At 36.3% G+C, this 26,625-nt stretch overlaps 2 protein-coding genes across 4 annotated transcripts in view; both read left to right on the forward strand.

The window, feature by feature from the left end:
- Positions 1-321: 321 nt before the first annotated feature.
- LOC139970651 (cholesterol 24-hydroxylase-like) lies at positions 322-14,301 on the forward strand. Of its 3 annotated transcripts, none has more exons than XM_071976523.1 (14): positions 322-609; positions 2,123-2,281; positions 3,025-3,102; positions 4,147-4,228; positions 4,672-4,832; positions 5,741-5,879; positions 6,408-6,518; positions 7,682-7,907; positions 8,892-8,964; positions 9,627-9,711; positions 10,126-10,236; positions 12,136-12,224; positions 12,777-12,843; positions 13,041-14,300. In XM_071976523.1, the coding sequence occupies exons 2-14, from the start codon at positions 2,145-2,147 to the stop codon at positions 13,188-13,190; spliced, it is 1,509 nt and encodes a 502-aa protein (XP_071832624.1). In that variant the 5' UTR covers positions 322-609; positions 2,123-2,144; the 3' UTR covers positions 13,191-14,300. The 3 variants fall into 3 exon arrangements, with proteins under 3 accessions (XP_071832624.1, XP_071832625.1, XP_071832626.1); XM_071976524.1 differs by lacking the exon at positions 322-609 and adding an exon at positions 1,667-1,821; XM_071976525.1 differs by lacking the exons at positions 322-609; positions 2,123-2,281 and adding an exon at positions 2,691-2,695 and having other exon boundaries at positions 13,041-14,301.
- A 2,392-nt stretch (positions 14,302-16,693) lies between these two features.
- Positions 16,694-26,625, forward strand: part of LOC139970423 (uncharacterized) — a 45,134-nt gene continuing 35,202 nt past the window's right edge. Inside the window, exons 1-9 of the mRNA XM_071976078.1 lie at positions 16,694-16,870; positions 17,682-17,845; positions 18,402-18,479; positions 19,999-20,080; positions 20,991-21,151; positions 21,813-21,951; positions 23,418-23,525; positions 24,761-24,986; positions 26,379-26,451. Of these exons, the coding sequence (XP_071832179.1) occupies positions 17,709-17,845; positions 18,402-18,479; positions 19,999-20,080; positions 20,991-21,151; positions 21,813-21,951; positions 23,418-23,525; positions 24,761-24,986; positions 26,379-26,451 (1,004 nt within the window). The 5' untranslated portion in view covers positions 16,694-16,870; positions 17,682-17,708. The remainder of the gene's footprint in view (positions 16,871-17,681; positions 17,846-18,401; positions 18,480-19,998; positions 20,081-20,990; positions 21,152-21,812; positions 21,952-23,417; positions 23,526-24,760; positions 24,987-26,378; positions 26,452-26,625) is intronic.

Below are 26,625 nucleotides of genomic sequence, written 5' to 3' on the forward strand. Positions count from 1 at the left end.
ATTGTTAGCAGTTTGGGCTGGGTAATGCAAGATAAAGAGAGGGGCCCATGACTCAAAAGTTATTTGTTTTGCTGTGGAGATTGGTCCAATAACTTTGTCAGCACCCGCACATGTAATATTCAATTCTTCTTTTCTTTTCTCGGACGCTAATTATACGAGATATCTGGACAAACTAGTGTACTCTGTAAATGTGGAATGCAATTACTGTTAATAACCGCATCGAAAATGTAAGCTATTTACGACGGCGCGCTGTCTGTTATGGTATGCACCCAGAGCCAAATACAACACAGATACGTGGGAGCCAGCTCCAAAAGTGTTTGACTGCGTACGTCAGCAGTCCCAAAGACTACTGTACACGGACATGCGGACTAGTGGTGACCTAGGGACTAAGTCACGGTAGCATGAGTAATTTCACTTTTGTGACTCACCCAGTTTAGTTTGGAATATACCAGTCTGTACAAACAGTGATATTATTTGCTAGAAAAGGTCTTAATAGGTCGTGTTTGTGAACATTGCAAACCGTAACATTACATCGGCATCAGGCATTGCTGTACTGTGCAAGTACAGGCCAGTTGAGTTTGCTTTCTTGGCTAGGATAAAACTACAGCAGTAAGTACCGTAGCCTAAGTTGATTGTTTCATGTTTGTTAAATTTGTCTAGCCTAGTAACTAGTAGTGTAACGTTATGCTTGAGTTAGGCCTTAGTACAAAGTACATAAAGAAGCTATGTTGTTGCTCTCTGTTCGGCTTAATGTTACTGTACATAGTGTTAGGGATCAAGTCCATTAGCGGTCGCCACTTCATTGTACTTGAACATACAGTAGCATGGTGGGCTCATAATTGACGCACTTAAGGATTTGATCAAAGATGTCTATCAAGGAAAACTCCAAATCACTCAACTGTATGTGTTTTTCATATGTGTAGTTCCTCAGAAATGTTGTGATCTCAAAAGATTTAAGGTTCTGTGCTTATGCACCGTACAATTGAGCAGAATTTGGCCACAAAATGTCTGCTGTGTCAAGGTCTTTCATACCCCTAAATTGACACATTCGTCGATTAACTAACTGTAGTGTAGGCCTAAGGACACATCCATTGACTTTGGATGCTGTTTGCTATGCTCTGAACCTCTAAGCTTAGACAGGTCAGGTCCCAGAGAGAAGTGGTATTATATTGAGGTAATTTTGGTTATTTTTAGGGAGTAAGATTTCCAAATGTCCAAAAAACGTGCAAAACTGGGGAAGGGTGTTAAAAGCTTAAAAAATACAACAATTTGGTCAGCAAATAGCTGAAGTTGAATCCAACTCATAAAATATGTAATTCTGCTTGACTGCAAAAAGTTTAGGTGGCCTGCTGTATCTTTGCTAGTAATAATTGAAGGTGCGTCAATTATGAAGCCTTGACTATACCATTACAAACTAGTTTTTTAGTAGGCTTATGTTATGTGTGTTGGCTATGAAGTTAATCTGTACAAAATCACACAATGTAATTAGTGTTCCTTTTGTATGAACACAATGGTAACATGCTTTTTTAATTTTTTTAATGTAATCACCAGAAATTACATATTTAGCATGAATTTGTACGAACTAACACGTGTAAAGATCTAAAAACATGCTTGTGTTGATTTGTATGAACTTGATATAACTTATGATATAATATGCTGTATGTTCGCACGAAACAGAACAAATGAATCGCACATAGGCCTACTGCACGAATAGTTTGCAATGGTATGTTCATTGACAATGTGGCGACCACAAATCGACTTGATCAACTGAGCAGTAGTACTTCAGCTGCTAGAATACCATCCATGGTGAACTGATCAAAGGTTTGGAAATGAGGTTGAACATTTTTATAATAAAGCTAGGCCTTGTCTAAATATCAGCTTGTGGTGATTACTAATACTGTTTGTCTAGCATCTAGTCTAGGTTACTGATCAGTGATTATTCCCAAGTTTTAATTAAGGCTAGGCCTTGCCTTAAGTAGCAAAGTTATGATTAGACTCATGGCCTATGCCAAAACACCAATACTCACAGCTACAGTAATGTAGGTGTCATGCCTTCATTCAATTCAATGTCAATCACACTTTTTTCTTCCTTTTTTGTGCTCATCTTTCACATGAATTCTAGACAATCAAGAATATATACCGACATGCTTGTCTTACTTATTTTGAAATGGGCCATCATCCTCTCCATCATCGGGTTGGTGGCTGTTTCTTCAGTAATTATCGTGAAACTCATGATGGCACATAACAAGTATAAACACCTTCCTGGCCCGCCTAGGAACTCGTAAGTATATGCCACATTTGGGGCAGAGTGATGTTTTTTAACATCTATGATCTTAGTCTACTTGCATTGTTCCCAGGAATGCTGGTACTCGACCAAATGAGGGAATTTGAGAAAGTATTAAATAGCCATGCTTGAAGCAAAGGCTCAGTTTACTTTGAAACACATAGTACAAGATCTTACTTTTGGTCCAAAGGACATATTACTTTTTGTCAGCACTCAGCACACGGAAGCAATTTCATCCTACCATATAAATCTTGACATATTAGTTGCTGTGATTTACTTTCAGATGTGAAATGAAATGGCTCCATTTATTAGTGCTAGGATGTAAAAAGTTAAATGTTATATGTGGCTTAATAACCACATCATAAGGTTTGTTAATCATATTCAAGTGGGCCACATCTTTCCTAGGAACTCGTAAACTTGAAAACAGTTTAATGTTATTCATATCTTCGTTTTCTTCAAATAGTGTCAACAGGCAAGCTTGTAGCGGCAAATGGGAGGGTTTCTGAAAGTATGAAGTGAATTATAGCCATGCTTGAAAAACTCTCAGATTAGTTTAAAACACAGACCAAGATCTTTGCTTGCTAGAAGTCCCAAGTACAAATTATTTGACATTCAAGCAAAATTTGCCAATAATTTCTAACCATATTTAGACAATTCTAAGTGCTGCAACACTCTTGAAGATGTAAGAAAGCATTGGACATTTAAATATGATTCCATTTATTGACCTTTCTCTCTTTCAGGTTTCTATTTGGTAATTTGTCTCTTCTGCAGAGCGTCATGAAGGATGAAACAACTTTTGGAGAGGCTTTCTTTGAGCTGTAAGGATAAATTCAGTTTTCTAATACAGTATAACATTTTCTTCAAGGACGATCCATTTTCTTTTAAATATTTGCATAATGCAAAATACAACTTGATGTATCATCATGCAGGGATGTGCCCAAGATTTCCTGAGTGCCGGGTATACTGATCGCCGTCCTGGGGGAGGGGTCTAAGGTCTCCCCTTTGAGAAATTTTGAAGGTGCTCAGATGCCAAATGCTGGCACTTGTGTAGCTTTTTAAGCACATACACAAGTACTAGTTTTGCTAACAATTTAAAAAATAAAAATGTTTACATTTTTAATATATTTTTGGGAAATATAGAACGTACCTGGTAAAAGTTATTAGTTTGTTTCAAAGAGATTTTACAAGGGATCCATTGAGAGCCGTAAGTAATGTTTCTTGCATGCTTAACTGATGCATTATTAGTCTGTATGATTTTGGCATAGGCTAGGCCCAATTTATGTTGAATATATTGTTAGGAATGTCGGGACTTTAGATAAAAATAGTGCTGGGCGGGATTCACGATTTTTAAGACAGTGCTGGGCGGTAATTTTTAGTGCTGGGCGAGGCCGCCCAGCGTGGGCACATCCCTGATCATGGCACTGGAACAAATTAACGATGTTGCCTCAAGCTCTTTAAAGTAGCAGAGAACACTGTAAACTTAAACTCTAATGTATACAACAAAACCATTAAATATGTAAATGAGGGAATAATTTATGCCCTCCAATTAGTACCCTATATTTTGCATTACGTTTGTGATAGATGAGATTTAAGTTTGCCAATGTCTTTGAATGAATGTATTCAATGTTTTTTGCAATCAGGTTTAGACAACATCAAAATATTCCCAGACGTGAAGGACTGTTTATTAATTAATTAAACAACTCAAATAATTAAGTGATCCGTAAATGCTGCTTTGAGGGTGTCTGTCTCTCTCAGTAAAATGTTTGTTGAAGTCTCAACATTAGTGACCTTTATTTGACTTCCTAGCATATTTAGGCAAATACTGATCTGAGCATAGATATGTTTTCTGTTCATACCTGTAGTCATAAAAAATATGGACCTGTGGTTCTGATATTTGCCTTACACAAAGCCGTGGTTTCCATGACGGATCCAGCCATTATCAAGGTGAGTTTTCTCATGAAGTTGAGTGAAAGGGGTTCATAGTAAAGTTTCAAGCATCAGGGCTCATTCTGAGAGGAAAACACCAAGCATGTGTTATCATGGGGTCTATTTAGGGGTATAAGAGGGCTATTATGGGGCTTTCAAGGGACCTTTTCTTTCCTCAACATTAAACAAACTTTTGTAAGATGCTGGTCTTATTTTAAGGATACATTGCTTTAGCAGTCAAGTGTACATAATGGATATAAATGTACTCATTAGATTTTGAGTTGTTAGTAGGAATTTTCGGAGACCATATTGCATGACCACAACGCTCCATTCTTTATAAAGTTTGCCCAAGGAACTTGTTTGCTGTTGGAATCCACTTTTATATCAAATTAACGATTCGCTGTTCAATAAAGAGTCTGTTTAAATGCTCTGTGTTAAGATCTTTTCTATAATTTCTTTAGGAAGTTCTTACGAACGACAAATATGTCAAGCCAGCTGAGAACTATACAGTGTTTGTCGAATTATTCGGGGAACGTTTTGGCGGATATAGCCTCGTAAGCGAAACCAATCATGAAAAATGGGCACGGCACCGGAGAGTCCTCAATCCAGCATTTCATCGTCAGTGAGTAAACCAATCATTTTAGTTTGGTCTTTAATGACTTCATGGTCATGGTGGCCCCATTTGGTAGATATTTGCATGACAACTTTTCAGGTAACGAAACATATTTGGATGTTTGTATAATGAGTGTCATTTGTGTTGTACCTTTGCTATTAAACTGAAAAAAGTTGACAATGTGGTAGCTCAAGAAGGATAAAAGAAGCCTATTGTGTTTGGTGGATGTGTAAAGGTCAGCAGGGGTCAAATTGCAACTTAAACATAATACATCAAGAAGGGAAGCTTGTATAAAAGTGCAGATCTCAGAGCTGATATAAGGATTCCCAATTTGCACAAGTATAGCTTGTTGGAAGATACAAGTCAAAGATCAGCAGATCTCACAGCATGAAACCTTGTAAACAAGGTATCTCTGGAAGGACAAAGTTAGGTACGATAGCAAAGTTAACACATGGATTCCCCAGTTTAGGCCCAACTCTCTTATTGCTTCTAGTGCAAATTAATATTGGCATTTTACCAGGAGGCTTTATGTTGCATGTGAATGGATCTTGAGAAGATGTACAAAGTAATAAAAAATGATGCCGATCTCAAACATATTCTATTTTTATTTCCCCCTCCAATTGGCCAAAATAAACCATGGCACCATGTTTAGAAACAAGAGTAAAGTTCCTACCCAATTGTTGATGTATTTACTGGAAACTTTAGGTTGACATAGCAGAAAAGAAAAGATCAATATAGAAAGCCTCAAATTAACACCATTTTTGCACAAAAATCCAGAGTCTGTTCAGTGTAAAGTATTCAACAAAAGTATGCATTTTATTCAAAGTAAACCAAGAAAACCCTTACAATACTCTATTCTTATGTCAGTAATGATAGAACCCAATAGCTCCAATATCTTAATTTTTTTCAACCCACAGGTACCTGAGGGAGTTAATGTATATTTTTAACGATAGTGCTGGTCGCATGGTGCAATACCTCACTACCAAGGCTGATGGCAAAACGGAAGTCAGCATGGTAGACACAATAGGAAGAGTGACTGTTGAGGCGATTGCCAAGGTGAATCAGCAGATGACCTATTAGTTTAATCGATGTCTTTATTGATTTGTGGTTGACCGAGGGATGTGCTGGGTAATGATACGGTCTCTTCTACCACGGCAGTCTCTTCTCCAGAATTTTTGATTTTCTTACGATTGAGAGTATCACTTTTGCAAAAGGATTTTTCAACTTTGATTGCAGCTTTTCAAATTTTGACTGCTTTTATTTGTTTCACTACCTGTAATATTTGTATCTGGCAACAGTTGCCGAGTACATTAAATTTCGCAGGTTTTTATATTCAATCAGAGAGAATTGCACTGAGATTGACGCTACAAGCTTAGATCAACGTCACTATTAAAACAAACATATTCTATACATTCTCAATCTCCATGCTAGTGGGATTTAGCAGAGGGTTTGTAATGGGGGGGGGGGGGGAATACTCCAACAGTTGGTGCCTGGGAGTACCTGTGAGTATGGGTCTAAGCTGTCCACTTCGTCCACCATTTTAATTGTCACCTTCCTAATGCTGCTTTCTTTATTTCGTGCCAGGCTGGTTTTTCCATGGATGAGGACATGATCTTTCAGAAGTCTACATTCAGAGATGCTATTGCTCTGTGTTTTGAAGCGGGACGTAAAGTTAACATCGATCCACTCCTACAAGTAAGCTTCCTGATGACCTTGTTCCTTTCACTGTTTTTTTAAAATTTTACTATAGTCATAGCTCTGTGATGTTGTAGTATCTAAAAGTTAACAAATTTGCAACAGTGTTAATTGGTACAAAGAATTAAGTTTCTCTTGAAGTGACACATGTCTAATTTGACATCGTATCGAAGCCTAACTGCTGTTTGTGTAACTAGGAGTTTGCTGATAGCTTTATGTCTGTGTATTGTCTGGATGTTATGGTTTAATTCGCTATTTCCTTGTCGAAGGGCAAGGAAGGCAGAACAATGTTCTATGAAAATGGGGGGGGGGACGGGGGGGCAGGGGAGGGAGAGCACAAACTCTAAGGGTCAAGTGAATTGAGGGGGCAACCAAAATCATGTTACCATGGTAAGCTGATTTGAGTCTTCCTGTCATTTCTGTAAGGGAGGATAAGTCTTTCAAGATGAGCATCTGCTTTTGCATGTCAATAACTGATTGCATTATTTACTTTAATAATAAGTGCCACAAATGATCAATCCAACATGAAGCGGACAAAATCCCATAAGAACCTATTCCTTAGCTGGCCTGTGCACTGTATAGCAGATGTTATATGAAATGATGCATTTCTGTTTAAAGGTTTTTTATTTTGCTGCATGGGTAATGTGAGCCAAACAATCCAGGTACAACATGAAACTAGATGAAATACAAGGAGTTAAACAGCAAATATCTTGGTTACCTGCTATGTCCTATTACTTGATATTAGAAATATGCTGTACTTCAAACTGAGGCACCCTCCTTTCTCTAAGCAAAAGTTATGAGCAAGTAAATACCAAACTTGATTCATTTCTCAACATTTGTGAACCAGACACTTTCCATATTAGTATTGATCACATGTGCAAACAACAAACTGGAGAATTTTTTTATTTTTTCACTTTTTTAATTTATTTTATGATTTGAAATGCTTATGAACTACTTATAAAAAAATATCACCAGAAAGTCAGAGAGTCTAATTGATATTATATTGTGATGTAGCAATCACTGATTCATCTGCCAGCATTTTGACTGAAAATTTGAAGGTTACTTTCACGAAAAAAGAAAGAAAATGCACTATTTAAACCAAGAGTTTTCTTGACTGCTGTTATTACACTACAAATATAACGTGCTGCAATTTTTTATTTTAGTACAACCCCTTCAAGGAAGCGAGAGACTACAGAGCCAAAACCAAAGAAGCGATTCACCTTTTACGAGATACTGCAGAGAGGATGATAAGACAGAGACTGAAAGACCAGCAGGAAGGAAAGAAACTACCCAAAGATATCTTGAGTTACATCATCAAAACTGCCATGGTGGACGAGAAGTTTCAGATGGTTGAAATGGTCGATGAGTTTGTTGCATTTTTTGGAGCAGGTGAGATGAAAATTTTTCCCTCTTATAAAAAAGGCAGTCAAATCTGTAAACACATTGTCCCATGATGCAGTTTACGTTGGCATTCCATCATCAACGTATAGTTTGATTTCTGCTAAATGCATGTAAATTAAAGAGTAATGTAGAAAAGAAAGGGCAGAGTTTGTCTGCTTACCAATTAAGTCGCCTGCAGATACATGGAAATAGCATACTACAGATACTTTATAGTTTAGGTTTGGTAGCATGTGTAATGTTCAAACTGTATTCCACTCACTTAGACCAAAACCCCTAGCAACATAATGGACCAGTCCACTCATCCTCTCAACTCCCACTGGTTTAGAGTTTCAGCATAGCAACTAATTACATCATCAAGGTCATAGGTTATCTCTATTTCTACACCATAATTAGCAGTAGCAGAGAGTGTAATATATATATATATTTAGCGACACAGTACAACCAATGTTGTGTCCTTCTGTAGCAAATCATTTTTCCATCGACTATGGAGCATTACAGCAGGGATTGTTTTATTTAATAAACTTACAAGACAATAATGTGAGAGTGTAATATACTTTAAAGTTGAACACTATGTGACATCACAGGTCAATGAAAAACACTATTAAATTGAAGACTATGTCATTTGACACTCCTAGTTAAAAGGTATTCAAAAACTTGAATACTATGTGAAACTAAGTTTATTTATATTTAAGACTTTCACTTTAATACTATGTGACACTATGAGGTAAAGTTACAACATAAGCTTAAACATTATGTTACAGTTAATAGGTATGCAAGTTATAAACTTGAGTACTATGTGAAACTAAGTTTATTTAATATTTAAAACTTTTACTTTAATACTATGTGACGCTATGAGGTAAAGTTGCAACATAAGCTTAAACATTATGTTACAGTAAAAAGTTATGCAAGTTATAAACTTGAATACTATGTGACACTTAATTGAAATTCTTCATCATTTTCTCTTCTCCGTAGGATCGGATACAACTGGAAATCTTCTCAACTTCACTTTGCTATGCCTTAGTCAGAACCCTCATGTAATGGAAAGGTACTAAGCTGACCCACTTTCTTAAAAATTATATGTGATAACATCTGCAAAGCAAAATACTGTTACCTTTAATATTACCTGCCACACTCATTCTAACTCATCCATCGTCCCTCCCTCAGAACCGCCACCCCCATGCCCATCCCCAACCCCTCCACCATGCACTAATAGACACGGTATTCTTTAACCGAGTAACAATTTTTAGTGTTCCCTTCATCTCACTGTCTACCTCTCATTCGTAGTACGAAACTTTGCTTAAAAACACTGTAGAGACAACCAACCTTTAATTATAGTATAAATTGGAAGTGAGCACATGTATGGCATTAGCATGATTTGAAGATGTCTCAAATATGTCTCATTATGAATGGGTCATTCCGGGTCAAATCACAGATGGCTGTTGCTCGACCAAATATTATCACCTTTTCTTGCATGATTAGAACACCATGAATTAAGCTTACTGAGAAAATTTCAGTTTCAGCAATGCAACTGAAATTTTCAGAAGATACTTTAATTCACAGTGTTTCAAGCATAAAGTCAAGTTTTAGAAGAGGTCGAACTACAGCATACTCCAAAATCTGGTGTATTGATATGGAATAATCCGAATGTTGATATTGAAGGTCTTCCTCCCTCTCATCTGACGTTATCATTTTCTTTGTTCTGCCTAGGCTGTTAGAAGAAATTGATACAGTCATCGGTGATAAAGAGGATTTACTTTATGAAGATATTGCAAAACTAGAGTACATGATGTTGGTAAGTTATGTTGTTACAATACAACCATATTGTATACTCTGATATTTATCAAAAATATCAGTTTTTGCAGCAGATATCACTTTGTTAAGTCGCCTGAACCATATTGAATTTGTTCTCATAAAAAAATTGCAATCCAACATTTCCAAGCAGACGACTGAGGTGGACCATACATATTCAATTTTTTTATCTCTTTCTACATCTATTTACATGGACTTTATCACCACTGAAATTTCTTTGTAGCCATCAGCATGCATCTGTTATTTTGATTAAACCTCTTCTAAGATTCTTGTGAACTGTTAAAGATACGTGCCTGTTTTTTGATTGATTGCATTATTTACATGCTTGAATTGTTTGTACACCAGTGTTGGCACACCGTCATTAATCAAGTTCTCTATCATTTCTTGATGTTCGCAGGTTTTGAAAGAAACACTTCGGCTTTTTCCACCCGTCATTGGCACAGGTCGAAGAAATCCCGAAGAATTGCAATGTTTGGGTCACAGAGTACCAGCTAACACTATGCTGTTTGTGAGTTTAACTTTATGTAAATGATGAGTCAATGGTAGAGTCTTCTCTTACTATAACAAATGATGATTTCCCATTCCCTCCCCCCCAAATCATAATGATCTCATCCAGTCCCACTTTGTAGCCTTGCCTCAGTCTTAGCTTCTTCAACACAACCTAATAGTGATGACAACAGTTCATCAGTCCAAGTCTTGTTACTTTTAAACCATTCTTTTTTGGTAATTTAATCAAACTTATTCTTTGTGTTCATCTGATGAGTTTCATTAGCATTTATCCTTCACAAAGTTTTAGACCAATGTGATATTTGATTTGTGATCACAAAAATCTTACACTTTCAAGTGTTGGTTGTAGGGAGCTGTGAGGGTTATCCACCCATTTGGATTAATGAACCTCCTGAGATATTTATAGTGTAATCATTAAAATGTAACCTTGACAGTTCTCTGTGATGGTTAATGACATGTCTCGATTGTATGTGTAATCCATAACACTTTAGACACAAAATAAATGTTGATATGTTGTAGAATGTTAAAACATATTGCCATCAGTGTATGTTTGTAGGTGTAATCCATAACACTTTAGACACAAAATAAATGTTGATATGTTGTAGAATGTTAAAACATATTGCCATCAGTGTATGTTTGTACGTGTAATCCATAACACTTTAGACACAAAATAAATGCTGATATGTTGTAGAATGTTAAAATATATTGCCATCAGTGTATGTTTGTATGTGTAATCCATAACACTTTAGACACAAAATAAATGTTGATATGTTGTAGAATGTTAAAACATATTGCCATCAGTGTATGTTTGTAAGTGGAATCCATAACACTTAAGACACAAAATAAATGTTGATATGTTGTAGAATGTTAAAATATATTGCCATCAGTGTATGTTTGTATGTGTAAACCATAACACTTTAGACACAAAATAAATGTTGATATGTTGTAGATGGTTAAAACATATTGCCATCAGTGTATGTATGTTTGTAGGTGTATTCCATAACACTTTAGACACAAAATAAATGATGATATGTTGTAGAATGTTAAAATATATTGGCATCAGTGTATGTTTGTATGTGTAATCCATAACACTTTAGACACAGTAATGTTGACTTGTTGTAGAATGTTAAAATATATTGCCATCAGTGTATGTTTGTATGTGTAATCCATAACACTTTAGACACAAAATAAATGTTGATATATTGTAGATGGTTAAAACATATTGCCATCAGTGTATGTTTGTAGGTGCAATCCATAACACTTTAGACACAAAATAAATGTTGATATGTTGTAGAATGTTAAAACATATTGCCATCAGTGTATGTTTGTAGGTGTAATCCATAACACTTTAGATACAAAATAAATGTTGATATGTAGAATGTTAAAATATATTGCCATCATTGTATGTTGTATCTGTAATCCATAACACTTTAGACACAAAATAAATGTTGATATGTAGAATGTTAAAACATATTGCCATCAGTGTATGTTTGTATGTGTAAACCATAACACTTTAGACACAAAATAAATGTTGATATGTTGTAGAATGTTAAAATATATTGCTATCAGTGTATGTTTGTATGTGTAACCCATAACACTTCATTATCTTGAGAACATTTATAGATATTACAAATACTCAAACATTTTTCTCATTTCTAGAATGGCAAGACAAATATTCTGCCTAAATAAAGTGTTTTGCAGTTAAAGTATGATTGCCCATAATGTTCCAATGATAAATGTTGTTTCAATTTCATCACAATTTGCTGATGCTTCAGTACACAAACTTGGAAAAAAAAGTTCTCTTTTTGCATCTGTCTTGAATATGGAGAACAAAAACCCAAATCATAATCCTGTTGGTGTCTTTTTTAATGATCCATTTTTCTTTTGTATTCTCTTGCAGTTGGTTACCTATGTGATGTGTAGGCAAGAGCAGTTCTTCAAAGATCCATTGACCTTTGACCCTGAGAGATTTAGAAGAGATGAAGACAGGTGATGAAAAAATTTCTTGCAGAAATTTATTAGATGACAAAGTTATGAAAGTTGGGTGACAGTAGGCCAGGCAGGGTTGGGGGAGGGGTACAGGAAGGGGATTAATAATTTAAAGAAATTGTGGTGGAAAATGGTATGCCTTGTGGGGCACATCTGCATGAGTTCAAATCCCAGTATTCTAAAAACAAAATTCTTCAAAATTTATTTATAATTTCCCAGTCAGTTTTCTGTGATTATTCACTTGAACAATAGGCAACTCAAAACATAGAAACGTTTAACAATGCATCACAGATACCTAACCAAGCTTTTCTATATTCTAAATGGAAGTAGAGCTGCAAAAATCAAAGAAAAAAAATAGAATACCTTCCCGCACCCCCACTCCACCCCCCAAATGGATCTGAAAAGTTCCTCATAAGACAGTGAATAGATGGTTCAAGGAAGATATCTGCTATGATATTCTATTCACATTTGGGACATTTCATGTTATTTTAGATTTTGTAGAATTAAACGATCAAAAGAAACACTTCAGTTGTTTTTCATTTCACTTCACAGCCCACTTTATGCTTACTTTCCATTTTCCATGGGGTCAAGATCCTGCATTGGTCAGCATTTTGCTTTGGTAAGTTCTTCTTCTTTTTTTTTCCATTCCCTCTTCAAATGCATTTTTCCTTTCATAAGCAAATCTTGCACTCACAATATCTGGTACCAATACTTAGACTAAAAAACGAGATGCCTTTTGCAGAGCTGGACGTGTGGAAATGTTTCTTCTGTGGACAACATGTTTTTAATTTTTATTCTTTACTCATCTTTCTCTAGATTGAAGCAAGGGTTGTTCTGGTCAAGCTCTTTCAGAAGTTGAACCTTAAGTTGGTTCCCGGACAGAAACTTGGTATGGTTGACCGCTTGACCATGAGGCCCTCTAGTCAGTGTCTTCACTACATCACAGAAAGAAGCAAATCTCCTTAAAGCAGCTTGATAAATTTGTAACAACACCCCTTGTCTTTTTTTGCAAATACTCCATGTGCATAAGCTTTGTTGACAGTTTTGAACCTTTGGAATATTGTCCTAAAAGATGTTGAGATAATCTCAAAAGTCTGTTATTGCTCTTCAAACTAAACAGCAGAAGAAACAAAAGGTCCATGCATATGAAACTTTCATTGGCAGATTTGCATGTGTTATTGTGTAAACGTACTTTGCAGATAAAAAATGGGCCAAAATGTACAAAGTAGAGTCTAATTGTACCTTATCGTGTAATTAATTGGAAGTTAGTGGAATACAATTATGTAATTTTTGTATGAATTGCAATTTGCAAACAAAAATATTCAAATCGTCTTTCAACAAGGTCAAGTTTATTCGTGTTGTGGTATCTAGTAGCAAGATGGGATACAACTAGTCTACTTATAAAGATCCACTATGTCTTTCAAAATGGATAAATCAGGACATCAGAATTTATGTCATTTGAGAAATGCTTTATTTTTTTGATTGATAAAGAAACTCATAAAGCTAATTAAATTAACTCATCATTTGCGCTGTGGTAATCCTTTCTTTCTTGCAAGAATCACCAGTTTAATTCTACAAAAGCTGAAATATTTTAAAACTCTAACGAGTCATTTTCTATATTGTGAGTACGATCAATAGTTAGGTAATCTATATACATACAGATACATATATTTCACTGTTAGATATATATATATATATACACATATATATGTATATATATATATATATATATATTTATATATATTATAATGTCAAAATTCAATGAACTGCTGCAAACTATTCTGTATTTACTTATTTCGCCTTGTTTTTGATTTGTATATGTACTATTTTATACGGATTCTGTTTTCAATTAAATTTGTCATGTATAAGGTGCAAAGACTGAGACGACATATTTATAGCTGGCAACATAATGTTACATTGCTAATGTTTTAAAACTGTTGTAGTCTGCTTTTGATGTTCCACTTTACCATACTGTAGTACTAGTGCAGGGACTGCAGAGATGGGGGGCTGAGGGGCTTTCTCCCCACCCCCCACTTTTTACCTAAACTCTGATAAAAAAATAAAAAAAGGTGAATTTCAAAGGAGTTTTGATATTTTTTGCTAACAATCTCTTTATACCATTTACTAACACTCTCCTTTCGCGTGGACAGCTGTCTCCATGTGGTATTCATATGTGTTGGCTTGTTTGTGCTCATACAAAGAGGAATATTTACATAGCTGACAGAGCAATGATTGATCTACATGTTGAATTGACAAAGTTTTTCTTATGTTGATGGCCTGTTTAAGCTTCCGTAGTGATCGTTTCTTGTGGATGCTATGAGTTGTATGTACGTACGTACGTGCATGTCACGTCACAACAATGAACTATCGATACACTAGTCTAGGGTCGCCTTTTTGTGTTTTTCACGGCTGGATTCACAAAATCTGGCCGTTTGGAACTTCCCATGGCCGTCAAAATATGATCTGGCCCTGAAACAACAAAAAAATGATTGGCAGAAATTTGGCAATATCACAATTTTATGGCAAAGTAGTTTTTAATAATTTCAACTAAATTGTAGCGGTTTAGTCTTACACTTTCAACTTATCAAAAACTTATCAAAAGTCAAATCTGTTTACTGTCAAATCACAGCGATTTGTTTCGCTCACTAAACAAGACCTTGAGAGCAGATGGAATAATGATAGCCTTAAGAGATTTTATGGAACAATTCTCCATTAAATAGAACTTCACTGATCAAGTTCGGACCCTACTTTACCGAGAAAGAGGCTTGCCCTTGCTTGGGTAGAAGTCGGGCCAGGCATGCCATCATTCCCTGCAAACACCAGAAAAAAAACCACGTCAGGTGTATTTATTTCGAAGCTATTGACCTGGTGGTATTTGCAATCGACCAGCGTTTCAATTAACCACCTTTCCACGTGTTTGTGAAACTAGAGTCCCTATTGTTAAAATATCGTATTCGGCTGCAAGATGGTTGAAAACATGGCTTCGTTCAAACAAGATTCAACAAATATATATTCAACAATATATATATATATATATATATGTATGTGTATATGTATATATATATATATGTATATATATATATATGTATATATATATATATATGTATATATATATGTATATATATATGTATATATATATGTATTTATTTCTGCAGAATGTTCAATTGTTCACTTCATTCCAACTGAGCAATTGAACAATTTTCTGCTAAATGTTTAATTGACAACTTCAATGTCGTCAATTCTACAATTTTCTGCAAACTGTTCAATTGTTCACTTCATTCCAATTTCAGGCTGACCAAGTGAACAATTTTCTGCAAAATGTTTAATTGACAACTTATCATATCTCGTCAATTCAACTATTTTCTGTAAAATTCATTTTGCAGACAACTGTTGAGTTGACGTGAGACGACACGTTGTCAATTAAACATGTTGCAGAAAAATGTTCAATTGCTCAGTTGGAGTTCAATGCTGTAACGATCTATTGACAAGTTTTCATATGTGGTGTTTTAGGGCAACTTAGTTCAATTTCCCTGTAGTGGCAATACGAGCAAGTGATACGAATATCCAGTTTCTGTTAGCTAAAGGCACCAAGACCAAGTTTTTTGGCTGCTAAAGGTATGGAACTGTTCATGTTGTAAATATCAGGGCGGTGCTTTGTGAGTGACCTGAAAGTGCAATATAGAGCAGGGTTGCCAGTTTTCTGTGACGTAAACGGCCAAATTGGCGGTGGGCCCAACTTATACGAATTTGCTGTTATTTTATGACAATTGACCCCTGCGTGTATATGGGTAGGAATTGTGTGGTTTTGCAATTAGGGGGGGTCTCTTAGATGAACTCTATGGGGTGAAATGTGTGGTTCAAAAAACAAAAAAAAATACCGGCGCGTACGTTGGCCTATATGCAACCTTGTACCTAAAACAGTTTTAAAAGTACTTTCCTAGAGGCGCGCTGATCCAAAATTATTCACAGCTGTTACATTATTGAAACAGACAATTTAACTATATATCGACCATTGTGGCAGTTACTACATAGTTTCAGAATGTCAGTTATATCTTCGTTGACGTTTGAGCATTGATGGCTAATGTCTGACTTTCTTGAATATTTGGAGAAACAGTACTGATAACTCGACTCCATTGGAAAGCCATAATGATTTAGTTCAGTTGGCAAGGCGCAAGATTTGTAATCAACCTATTCCAAGTAAATTTATCCGAGAAGCATACAAGCAGACGACGACATACTTTCAGCCAATGAGAGAAGGTATTTTAACATTGTTAACATGATTCATTTTTACAGCGGTCCATTGAGAACGCGTATTTGTACACTTGGCGCACCTTCATCCTTGCCTCCTCTCTGTTGTTCACGCACATTATAGCAGTAGGGTTCAAGCAGTGATGAGTGATGAGTTGTTATTCCATAACAACTCCCTTCCTGGTTCAGGTATGTTGACCTGGGATTGGAGAAGGCCTAGTAATAGTGTTATCATCAAAATAGTTTGTTTATCTTTGGCAAACGTAAGCGACACGCGCACAGCAGACTCGTTTGGTTTGTTTCGGACCATTTTCATTATACGGTGATTGATGTTCACTTCCGTTTCTTGATGCGTTGATATTGACGAACGTGATATCTAGAATAAATTGATGTTGCAGGTTTGAAACATTGTATAATTATTTCAATCTTGTTTTTGCAAGCCTACATCTTATCTCGAATAAATGACAAAGAGGTTTGATGCCACAGTACATGTTCATCGTTAGACCTACTCGATCACTGCCTACGTTACGCTCAACCTAGCCTAGCTAGTTCCTCCTATGTTATCGTTACAGCTGCCCATAGTCTCTAGCGTTGTGCTAAACCAAACATGGGCATAAATTTACTGTATAAATTATAAGATTTTAGCATAATCTTGATTCGCATCTATAAAGCTTACCAGTCTGAATTATAGAAATTGACCTGTTCTGCCTCAGTGAATTTTGTGTGAAAACATTTAGACTAATCGTTTTATTTTCCCTCAGAATGAAATTAAGTTTGTTGGCTGGTGACCTTAATTACTAGTTTAGTTTATATCACTGCAGGGTGTTTATACGGTGCTGGGAGCTGACTATTTGTGAAGTCTTGATGAAAGCCGGCAATTAAGTCACTATATCCAACTTGGGTTTGTTTTATTTGCTTAATTGCTTAGGCCTATTCATTGATAACTGAGTCCAAAGTTCAAAAATAGATATGATATGTGAATAATATAGACTTAGGCCTATTTATTTAATTCCACAAGAAGATCAGGTCATCATCATCACATATAGCTTGTATTTGTAATATTCTTTGATTAAAGGGTTATAGGCAGTGCAAATTACAGGCATAAATTATAATCAAAACTGACATGCTAACTCTAGCACCCTAAATTAGCTCTCTTGCATTTCAATTTAGTGATGCAATTTTAATATCATCTGGGGTTTTTTGTGACAGGAAAGTGGATGATTTCTATAGACCAAAATGTTGTTTTGGCTGCTTCTTCAATATGGAATGATCGTGTTTGCCGTTGTGGTTGGACTCTTATTCACTGCAGCTGTTTGTTACCTGTACTATGTACACCAAAAGTATGACCACCTTCCAGGCCCAAAGAGGGATGCGTAAGTATACATTTAACTGAGAGCAAGGTTGCACTAAGAGGGAAACAACGATGTGTGCCTAGTAATGATTTTAGCAATTATTTTCTGGTAGCAAAACTTTCACCACTATATTTCCTCACCTATAAAATTAAGAACAATTCTATGCAAACCGGAAGGAGAGAGTTTATACGACAGGTTGTTTTTTTTTTATTGCTGTCACAAATTAGGAAACCATACACATTGTCGTTTATCGTTATACAAAAATATCTGCATAAAATGTACTTCTTGTAATAAGATTGCTCTACCGGGCCTTGACTCAAAGCAGAAGAACTTGCAATTATTAGCAAGAGTGAAATAAAAAAAAAAACAGGCGTTGATTTAGTGGCCCCCATGTGAGATGAGTTATTTGTCGATGTGCAATTTCAAAATAAATTGGGAATCTGCTAAGAATGCTCTGTTTGTTCCCTGACCAAGTCAAACCTCTTTTTCCTTGTAAGAAACAAACTAATTAATAATTATCATCATCATAATAATTCTTCATCTTTGTTTGCCATCCAACTTTCCATTTTGCTTTTAGTTTCTTCCAGGGTCATTCAAGTATACTCAAGAAGGTCCTGGCGAAGGAGGAATGCTTTGCCGAAGTTTACGCAAAACTGTGAGTTTCTCATAATTTTAAACCCTCTTCTTTGCATTTGGAAGTCTCCTCTCTCCTTAACATATTGCACTTTTCAAAATGTCTGCGTCTTAATGGCAGCATTAGGCAGAACACAGCCGTATGCCTTTTCCTTTGGATGATCATGTACCCATCACAAGTATCTTCCTGCCCTGCATCTGTGAAGTTTGTTGTGTCTCACTCCCCGAATAGGTTTTTGGGAGTTTTTATGTGTTACTTACTGCAGATTTGTGTTGTTCTAACTTTCTATTACTACATTTGTGATTCTGGAGGCAGAAGGAGTCTATGCTATGGTGATGACTTGTGTGTGTGCTTGTGACACTTGGTTGTAAACAACGTAACCGCATGGTGGACTAACTTCATACTTGGTATGTGACTCTCTCTTATTGAGTACCAGAACCCTATTCTTTTCTGTGAAGTTCAATGGTCAATTGGGGTCACCAGAGGTCAAACTCTAAAAATTTTGTAAACCGATAACTCAAAAAGTTCATCTTTATTGAATTTCATACATGGTATGCAGATCCATCTTGGTGAGTACCAAAACCCTATTGAATTTGGTGGAGGTCAAAGGTCATTTGTGGTCAACATTTAAGTCAAAAGTCTGAAAATCGTGTAAACACAATAACACAAGAAGTACATCTTCATTGAACTTCATACTTAGTATGTAGATCCAGCTTGGTGAGTGCAAGAACCCTATTGAATTTGGTGGAGGTCAAAGGAAGTTAACAGGTGTCAAAGTCTGAAAACCTTTTAAACATGATAACTCAAAAATTAAAGCTACAATTAATCTGTGATTTATCAAATGCAAAGATTATCTTTTGATGAACATAGCTTGGTCAAGTTCAGTTTAGTTTTGTGGAGGGGCTCTTTAAGTCTTCAACAAAAACATACAGTCATCCAGGAAATGAAATCTGCTTCAAAGAGTTGATAGTCTTGCTTTAAACACACTCAAGTGGCCCTTTGAGTTTCAAGGGGTCAACTGGTTATCTCAAATGGTCTCAACATTGGCCATTTTCTCTGTGATTTATAATAGTTTTCTTTTTGCTTTGGACAATGAGCTTTGTATATCATGTTCTTTTCATATCAGGCGGAGTGTATAGCCTAGTGGTTAACGCCGGCGTCTCCCAGTCATGAGATCCCCGGTTCGATTCCCCGCCGACAGCAATGTGTGTCGTCTGGCAAGGGTGTTGCTCAATAACAACTTCCCGACATGGATGTTAAATGGATGTGTGCCGAGAGATTGGCTTCGGTCAGCTTGCGAGTCTACAGGCCTCCATGGCTTCTTTCGCGAGTTCCTGCTTGCGGGAAGATCACATATACATACATACATACATACATACATATCACTACCTTTATTTTCAAAATAATGCGTTTGAATTCCCTGTTTTGCCTTTAGGGTACAGGTTGGTAACTACCAATTTTCCCTAGTTCCTTGCATTTTATGTATTATGGAGCTCTAACTATATTTTACAAACAGTGTGCATACTTATTCGTTTAACAGACATCGTGAATATGGGCCGCTGGTGGTTCTTTTTTTCTATCACATGCCTTTCTTCTCAGCTGTTGATCCTAAGGTAGTAAAGGTAAGCAGTTTCAGCCGTTATATAAAAATGCTGTGAGAAACCAAAGAAATATTTACAGTAACATTTCAATGATTTTTAAATTAGTAAAAATCCATCTGTTTCCGTTTATCACTTCTAGTATGTATGTTGTGTCATGTCTATGTACTATACACCTTGTTGAGCTCAAACTTTTATATATTTGGAGCTAATTTTAAGAGCCAATAAAATTCAGAAGAAGGGTGAGGGGGGGGAGGGGGCGTGAACCCATTTTCCTTTCCTGGATCACCCATGCCATAGTAGAACCTATATAAATAAGAACGTTATTTTCGAAGGTCACACAGAATCTGCCAGAAATTATTTTTTGAAAATTTTTAGGTTATGCTGAAAATCTACCTACAAAAATACCTACAAACAATCAGCTCAACAGGCTAGCTTTAAAAAAAATGTGAAATCTTTCGACACATTTGTGTTTGTTCAAAAAAATTCTGGATGCCTCACAAAGCAATTGGTAATGCAGTTGTGTACTGTATAGTGGTGCATCAGTTTGTTAAGGTAGTGTTCAAAGCACCTCAGATTTAAACAATGTATGAAGTAAAAACAAAGAAAATTTATTTGAAAATGAATTCAGTGAAAACAAAGTACATGCAGTCTCAGTTTACTTTCATTTGCCAGTTGTTTCTGTCAGGAAAGTCTTTTCAGCAACCAAAATTGTTAGCAATGTACTGCATTTTGAATTATATTTTATGTCAGATTTTTATACTCTGTTGTGTTTTGTCATTTTCCTGAGCCTCAGAATAAACAAATGATTATTTATAGTTGATATCGAACGTTGTAATAAGTTCCCAAAGAAGGGATGTGTATAAGAAGTGAGGCTTCCATGTTTCAAATGTTTTATTTCCATTAAGAGTTGATTTCTGTTTTATTCCATGAGGAACTTCTCCTGAACAATAAATACCCCAAACCATCGTTGAACTACGATGCATTCAGGAGTCTGTTTGGTGTCCCATTCATGGGGAATGGTCTAGTCAGCGAATGCAATCACGAGAAATGGGCAATCCACAGGAGGATATTAAATCCTGCATTTCATCGACAGTGAGTATAAAGCAATTAAGGCTATATATGACTAGTGTAGAAATGCAATACTTCTACTCTCTAGTGTCCACACATTCTGTTCCATGTCTCTGAAAAGAAGAAACCAAAAAATATAGAGTCAGAAAATATTTTATTAATCACAAAGTCGCTATGTTATGATTCATTGTGATCTCTCACGCATGCAAATTTCATACCATTTTGGTGAGGATGTAATAGTGAGACTGACGATCTGTTGAATCAACAAGATCTTTGAAGGAAACCTTCCAAGAGAGAGACCGAGGCGTCAAAAGTTTTCACAATGTCCAACCTTCTAGCATTGAATACATATAGGTAGATGGACATGCATGTCTGTGAGTGCTTTTACAAACAAGGAACTGTTCTGTATAATCCTGTAGGGGTTAATTGTTCAATTAAGCAAAAGTGCTTCTCCTTTCACAGGGATTAATGGACATTGCTCAAAGTTATTAAGAGGTATTTTATTTTATTTATTTATTTTTTGAGTAATGCTTTGTATGGTGTAGCTGAACATTCAAACACACCAACAAATTGTTTTTTTATGGAAACAAAATATTCTAGGATGGTTGCTTTATATTTACGGTTTGCCGATTCATGGCACAGCGTCAGCAATGCTAACGATATTTTGTTTATTTTCATTCTTCAGGTATCTCAAGGAACTAACAGGAACTTTCAATGAAAGTGCTGATCGTTTGGTACAGTTCCTCTCTCTGAAGGCTGATGGCAAAACTGAAGTGAAACTTATACATGCATTTGAAAGGGTCACATTGGACGTTATCTGCAAGGTGTCGTATAGATCAGTAGTTATTAACATTTTGAGGACATCTGAGTAGATTTTGGGTGACAGCAGTGGCGGAGCTAAGGGTATTGGTCAGAGGGGGAGAGAATGGTCTGTAGGGGCGCTTTCGACACTATCTAAGCGGAGCGCCACCACAGGTTGGCACGGAGCGTACAGAATGTTTTTGAGTAAAGATACTCCCTAGATCGCAGGAAATGACCCTTTTCCGGGCCTTGCTAATTTGCAGATAAGAATAAATAGGTGTCATCGCCATTTTGTCAGAAAATTACACCAACAAAGTGTGACAAATGTCAATAGGTATTTGAGAAGGCAATAAAAAAGGAAATAATCGTGAATAAGTAAAAAGTTGTCAAAAGCTGAAAAGGGCGCCACTGGGTGACAGTTTATAACAATGAAGATTTGGATGATGGTACTGTTAGGTGTTAGGTGGCAATAGCAATGTACTATGTACTAAAGTAAGTTGTATGTATTTATGTCATTGTTTCAAGTTACCCCTGGGGATTCGAATAGGTAGGAAATCAATTTTAGTGGTCCCTTTTAGTTTCTGTTATCTTTGATCGTACCTGGCATGTCTGTCAGTAATTCTACTTATTAGAGTTCTGCTTAGATCAGATATTAAGGCAAGTCAATTTATTCCCAAGTTTGTTGGATTCTTCCTTTTGAGTCATATCTACAGTCCTCAGTTTTGTCACAGAATTATAAAGCCCGCTTTAATTTCTAATAAGTTTTCAAACATGTTTTTTACTTGATTGCTGAGAACTTCCAAATCATTCTCAGAAGTTGATTATGGATTAATTTGGAAAATTGAAATTGTTTTAAGTGAAGGAAATGCTTGTATAGGAGGGGAGGAGGGGGGGGGCCCAGTAGAATGCTTCTGGAAGTTTGAATGTAGTGACCCATTGTTAACCTTCTAGTATATTTTGTGGCAGTACTAATCACTATCAAAGTTATCTAGGTAGCGTACGCCCATTAAAAGCTCCATTGACTTACAAACTAAATCACGAAAGTAATGTGGTCTCTAAGTCTAGATAGAAGTTTTCACTAGCTAAACGCTACCCATCACCGGATAGCTGACAAGTTGGCCATTCATGGCATCAATTTCCCGTATCATGACCATCTAGATTTTTTGCTATCAGAGCCGGAAGTTTTCGTCACTTTTAAACAAATCTCTTCACTCAGTAGTAAACAATTTTCGTATGCTGCTCCTGGGAGGCCTAAAGGGGTCTAAAATTGCCTCAATTCACCCAATATTCTCACCACATGTACTTACATTCATGCTCTGCAACATGGAAGCCACAAAAAACTAGATCATGATTGATGACAGGTCAAAAAAGATGTTCTCTTGCTGCTTTTTGGCACTTTTCCTGAGATAGGGGAACAATCAAGTGGATGGATATAGACTCTAATAGGAGTATGCCACCTCTAGTGTAGGTATCCTTCTTCTGTTTTCAGGTGGCATTTTCAATGGAAGGCGATATGATCCAACAAGAAAGTCTGTTTGGAGATGCCATCCATCTTTGTCTTGATTCGATGTACCAAGCGGGGTCTCCGATTATCAAAGTGAGTCAGAAGCATCCTGTTTATTGACAATTGTTGGGGTAATAAAGCAGGTAAAATACGCAGTCAACAGCATGCTGTCTTGCTAATGCCAAGATCGAAGAGCATATGATGTGATTTTATGGAAAAGGAGTATTATATAGTAATATCAGTTTTGGGAGGGATAAAAAAACAAATATTCTTTCTTTTAAAAATCTTCTTGAAGTGTGCAAGGCTTTCAGAATTAGTTGTTAACATCATTTTGTTTTTTATTGCAATTACACAGATGTGAAATAAAAGTCTTGTGTTTTATGACATAAACGATACTGTAACACTGACAATTAAAGGTGAACTGGTAACGTGTTAAGAGAATGCTAGTCAGTTGTTATTAAGGAGCATTAATACTCCAATATTTCTTTGTTATGGTGGGTGGGTGGGGGGGGAGTGGGTAGGTGTCAAGGACTGTGGTCTTATTGTACAGCATATAAAGCTATAGAGAGGACCAGTATTTATAGGCCCACTCCACAATTTCTTGGTTCTAGTTGGGGGAGGGGGGGGGGGGGATAAGTGCCAAGGACTTTAGTCTAATTGTTACAGCATGTAAAGCTATAAAGAGGACCAGTATCTTCAGGCCCACTCCACAATTCTCTGGGTTCTGGTTGGGGGTGGGGGTAAGGTGGAATTTGATTGTTACAGCATGTTAAGCTATAATTGGGGAAGGGGGGGGATTGTGGAAGGTAACAAGGTCTAATTGTTACAGCTTGTATAGCTATAAAGAGGACCAACTGGTATCTATATAAAGCTCACTCCACAATTTGTTCGTTTTCATGGAATGGGGGACTGGGAGGGGGGGGGGGGGTTGCGAGGAAGGTGTAAAGGACTAGAGTCTTACTGTTTAGACCAGTTATAGCTATAGGGAGATTGAGCATTTATAATCCTACCCCACAATATATTTTTTGGTCAAGTGCATAGTTCTGCATGATTTTAGTCGAAACATCACAGCCTGTTTGCCTGAAAAATCACTAGCAAAATCTATTTGCTAAAAATATTGAAATAAATATCAAACATTGTTTAGTGAAGTGGTGCTCTACTGTTGTTAACTCCTGTGAGTTAACAAGATCAAAGAAAGAGTTACTGGATACACAGGATGGGCGGCCTTAATGTGTCAGGCTCCATTTCATGATACAACCACTCGAATGACATAGATATCTGATGTATGTCTGATTGAATCAATTACCGCTGCATCTTTAACTTCATAGATCGATCCGAGGAAGAAGTATCGAGATTACCGAAGAGACGTCAAGAAGGCTGCACGACTCTTGAGGGGAACAGGGTTAAAGGTCATCAACGACCATTTGGAAGATGTTCGTCAAGGCAGAGAACTCAAGAAGGATATTTTAAGCCACGTCATTAAATCAGCGGTCATGGATGGAAATTTCACCATTGAGGAAATGATAGACGAATTTGTTACACTTTTCGTTGGAGGTGATAAGATGTGTTTGCTTTTGTTTGAAATTTTGTTTCCCAAAGAAAAGGTTTGTATTGTATGACCTGTAGTTCTACTCTGAGGAAGAACTGTAAGATAGATGTATCTCACTTATTAAAAGAAACTTTCAAATATTGCTGCAATCATTACAATCTTCCCTGCCTATAGCAAATACCACCCGGGTCGCCTGTTTTTGGTCAAAACCAGGGGAGACTGAATATCAATCCGAGTTGGTAGTGCTAGCCATACTGAACGCTCCTCTGCACAAATTCATGATTATAAACACACAGTGTACTATTTTAGTGGTCAAGCCAAATTTGTCTTCACACAGGAAAGAAGTGCTAGCCATTAGAGCACTAATTGTGTTTACAATCGTAGAGGTGACTGGTCAATGAATAAGGTGCACTCAAGGATGAATCCTAATGGCAGTACTTGGGGTAGTTTGTGCTATCAAAGTAAAAAATTATTAATGCTCAAATGAATTGGAGGAGGACTGTTTTTCTATAGACAGGCTAGACTGTCATGATGGTTCAAATGTTGCACATTTAAGTCCTATGTCGATGTGCAAAGAAATGTACTATTAAAGTTGATGCCATTCACACTGTATAGAGGTGACCGTCTATCCCCGAATTGATATGAGATACTTTGCTTAATCACTGTTGTTCAAGTTTCTGTGATGGAGGGGAAAGGAGGGTGGGGGGAGGGGAGGGGAAGGTTGTCAAGAAAATGGAGCTACTGAAAATCACAGTCTGCATTGCAGAGAAATAGAAGGGAAAAAACATGACCAGTTTTCTTTCTGAAGTGATAGGTTAAGATCTTAGTTGAATTGTTGGATAGACTGCAGTTTTATTCTGTGCAATATAATCATGTCTGATGCAACTCAACAGAAACAAGCATTTCATTATCACAAACTTGTGGGAATGATATTGAGAGCAAGAAAGCTTAGGAAACACATTTGTACAAGCTTATAGTGGACTTCATAATGTGTATAATAAATTTGCTCTAGTGTATAGCTCAGATGTTGTTTTCCTGTTGGGTTTTATATATGTTTAGCATATCTTAACTTATTTTAGGAAACAGATACATCAGGCAAATTCTCATTTGAGTATAACTTTTTAATGTTGAGCTTATTTTGAGATATTTGAAAGCTAATTAAAGACAAGCTGAATGATGATTTGAAGATGATTGAGAACAACTTGGAGACAAAATGAACTGCATCATAATTTAATGAGTTGATCATTTCCCAAATCTCTAACCTGTAAGAGATGTAATTAGCATCAGAATGTGGATATTCATTGCATTGATGTTAAATGCAAATTGAAATTTAACAATAATGATATCTCATGTTTTTTATTTTACGTTTTTAATTATGAATGATTTTATCATGATAGGGTACGAAACGACTTCCACCTTGCTTTCTTTCACAATGGTTTGCCTCGGCCAAAACCCTCACGTTCTGAAAAAGTAAGTACTGAGTGTTTTTTCTTTCTTTTTGCTGTAACTTTCTGCTTTATGAATTATTTACACAGTAAATTAATTTTTAAAAAGTGGAAACCTGCCTACCATTTTTTTTTTCTTTGAATGAGAAATGAACCATGAAGTCTGAAATGGGAGTTTTCAATTCAAGAAAATCTGTAT

Source organism: Apostichopus japonicus, chromosome 8 (assembly GCF_037975245.1).
Source record: "Apostichopus japonicus isolate 1M-3 chromosome 8, ASM3797524v1, whole genome shotgun sequence".
NCBI classification, from domain to species: Eukaryota; Metazoa; Echinodermata; class Holothuroidea; order Aspidochirotida; family Stichopodidae; genus Apostichopus; species Apostichopus japonicus.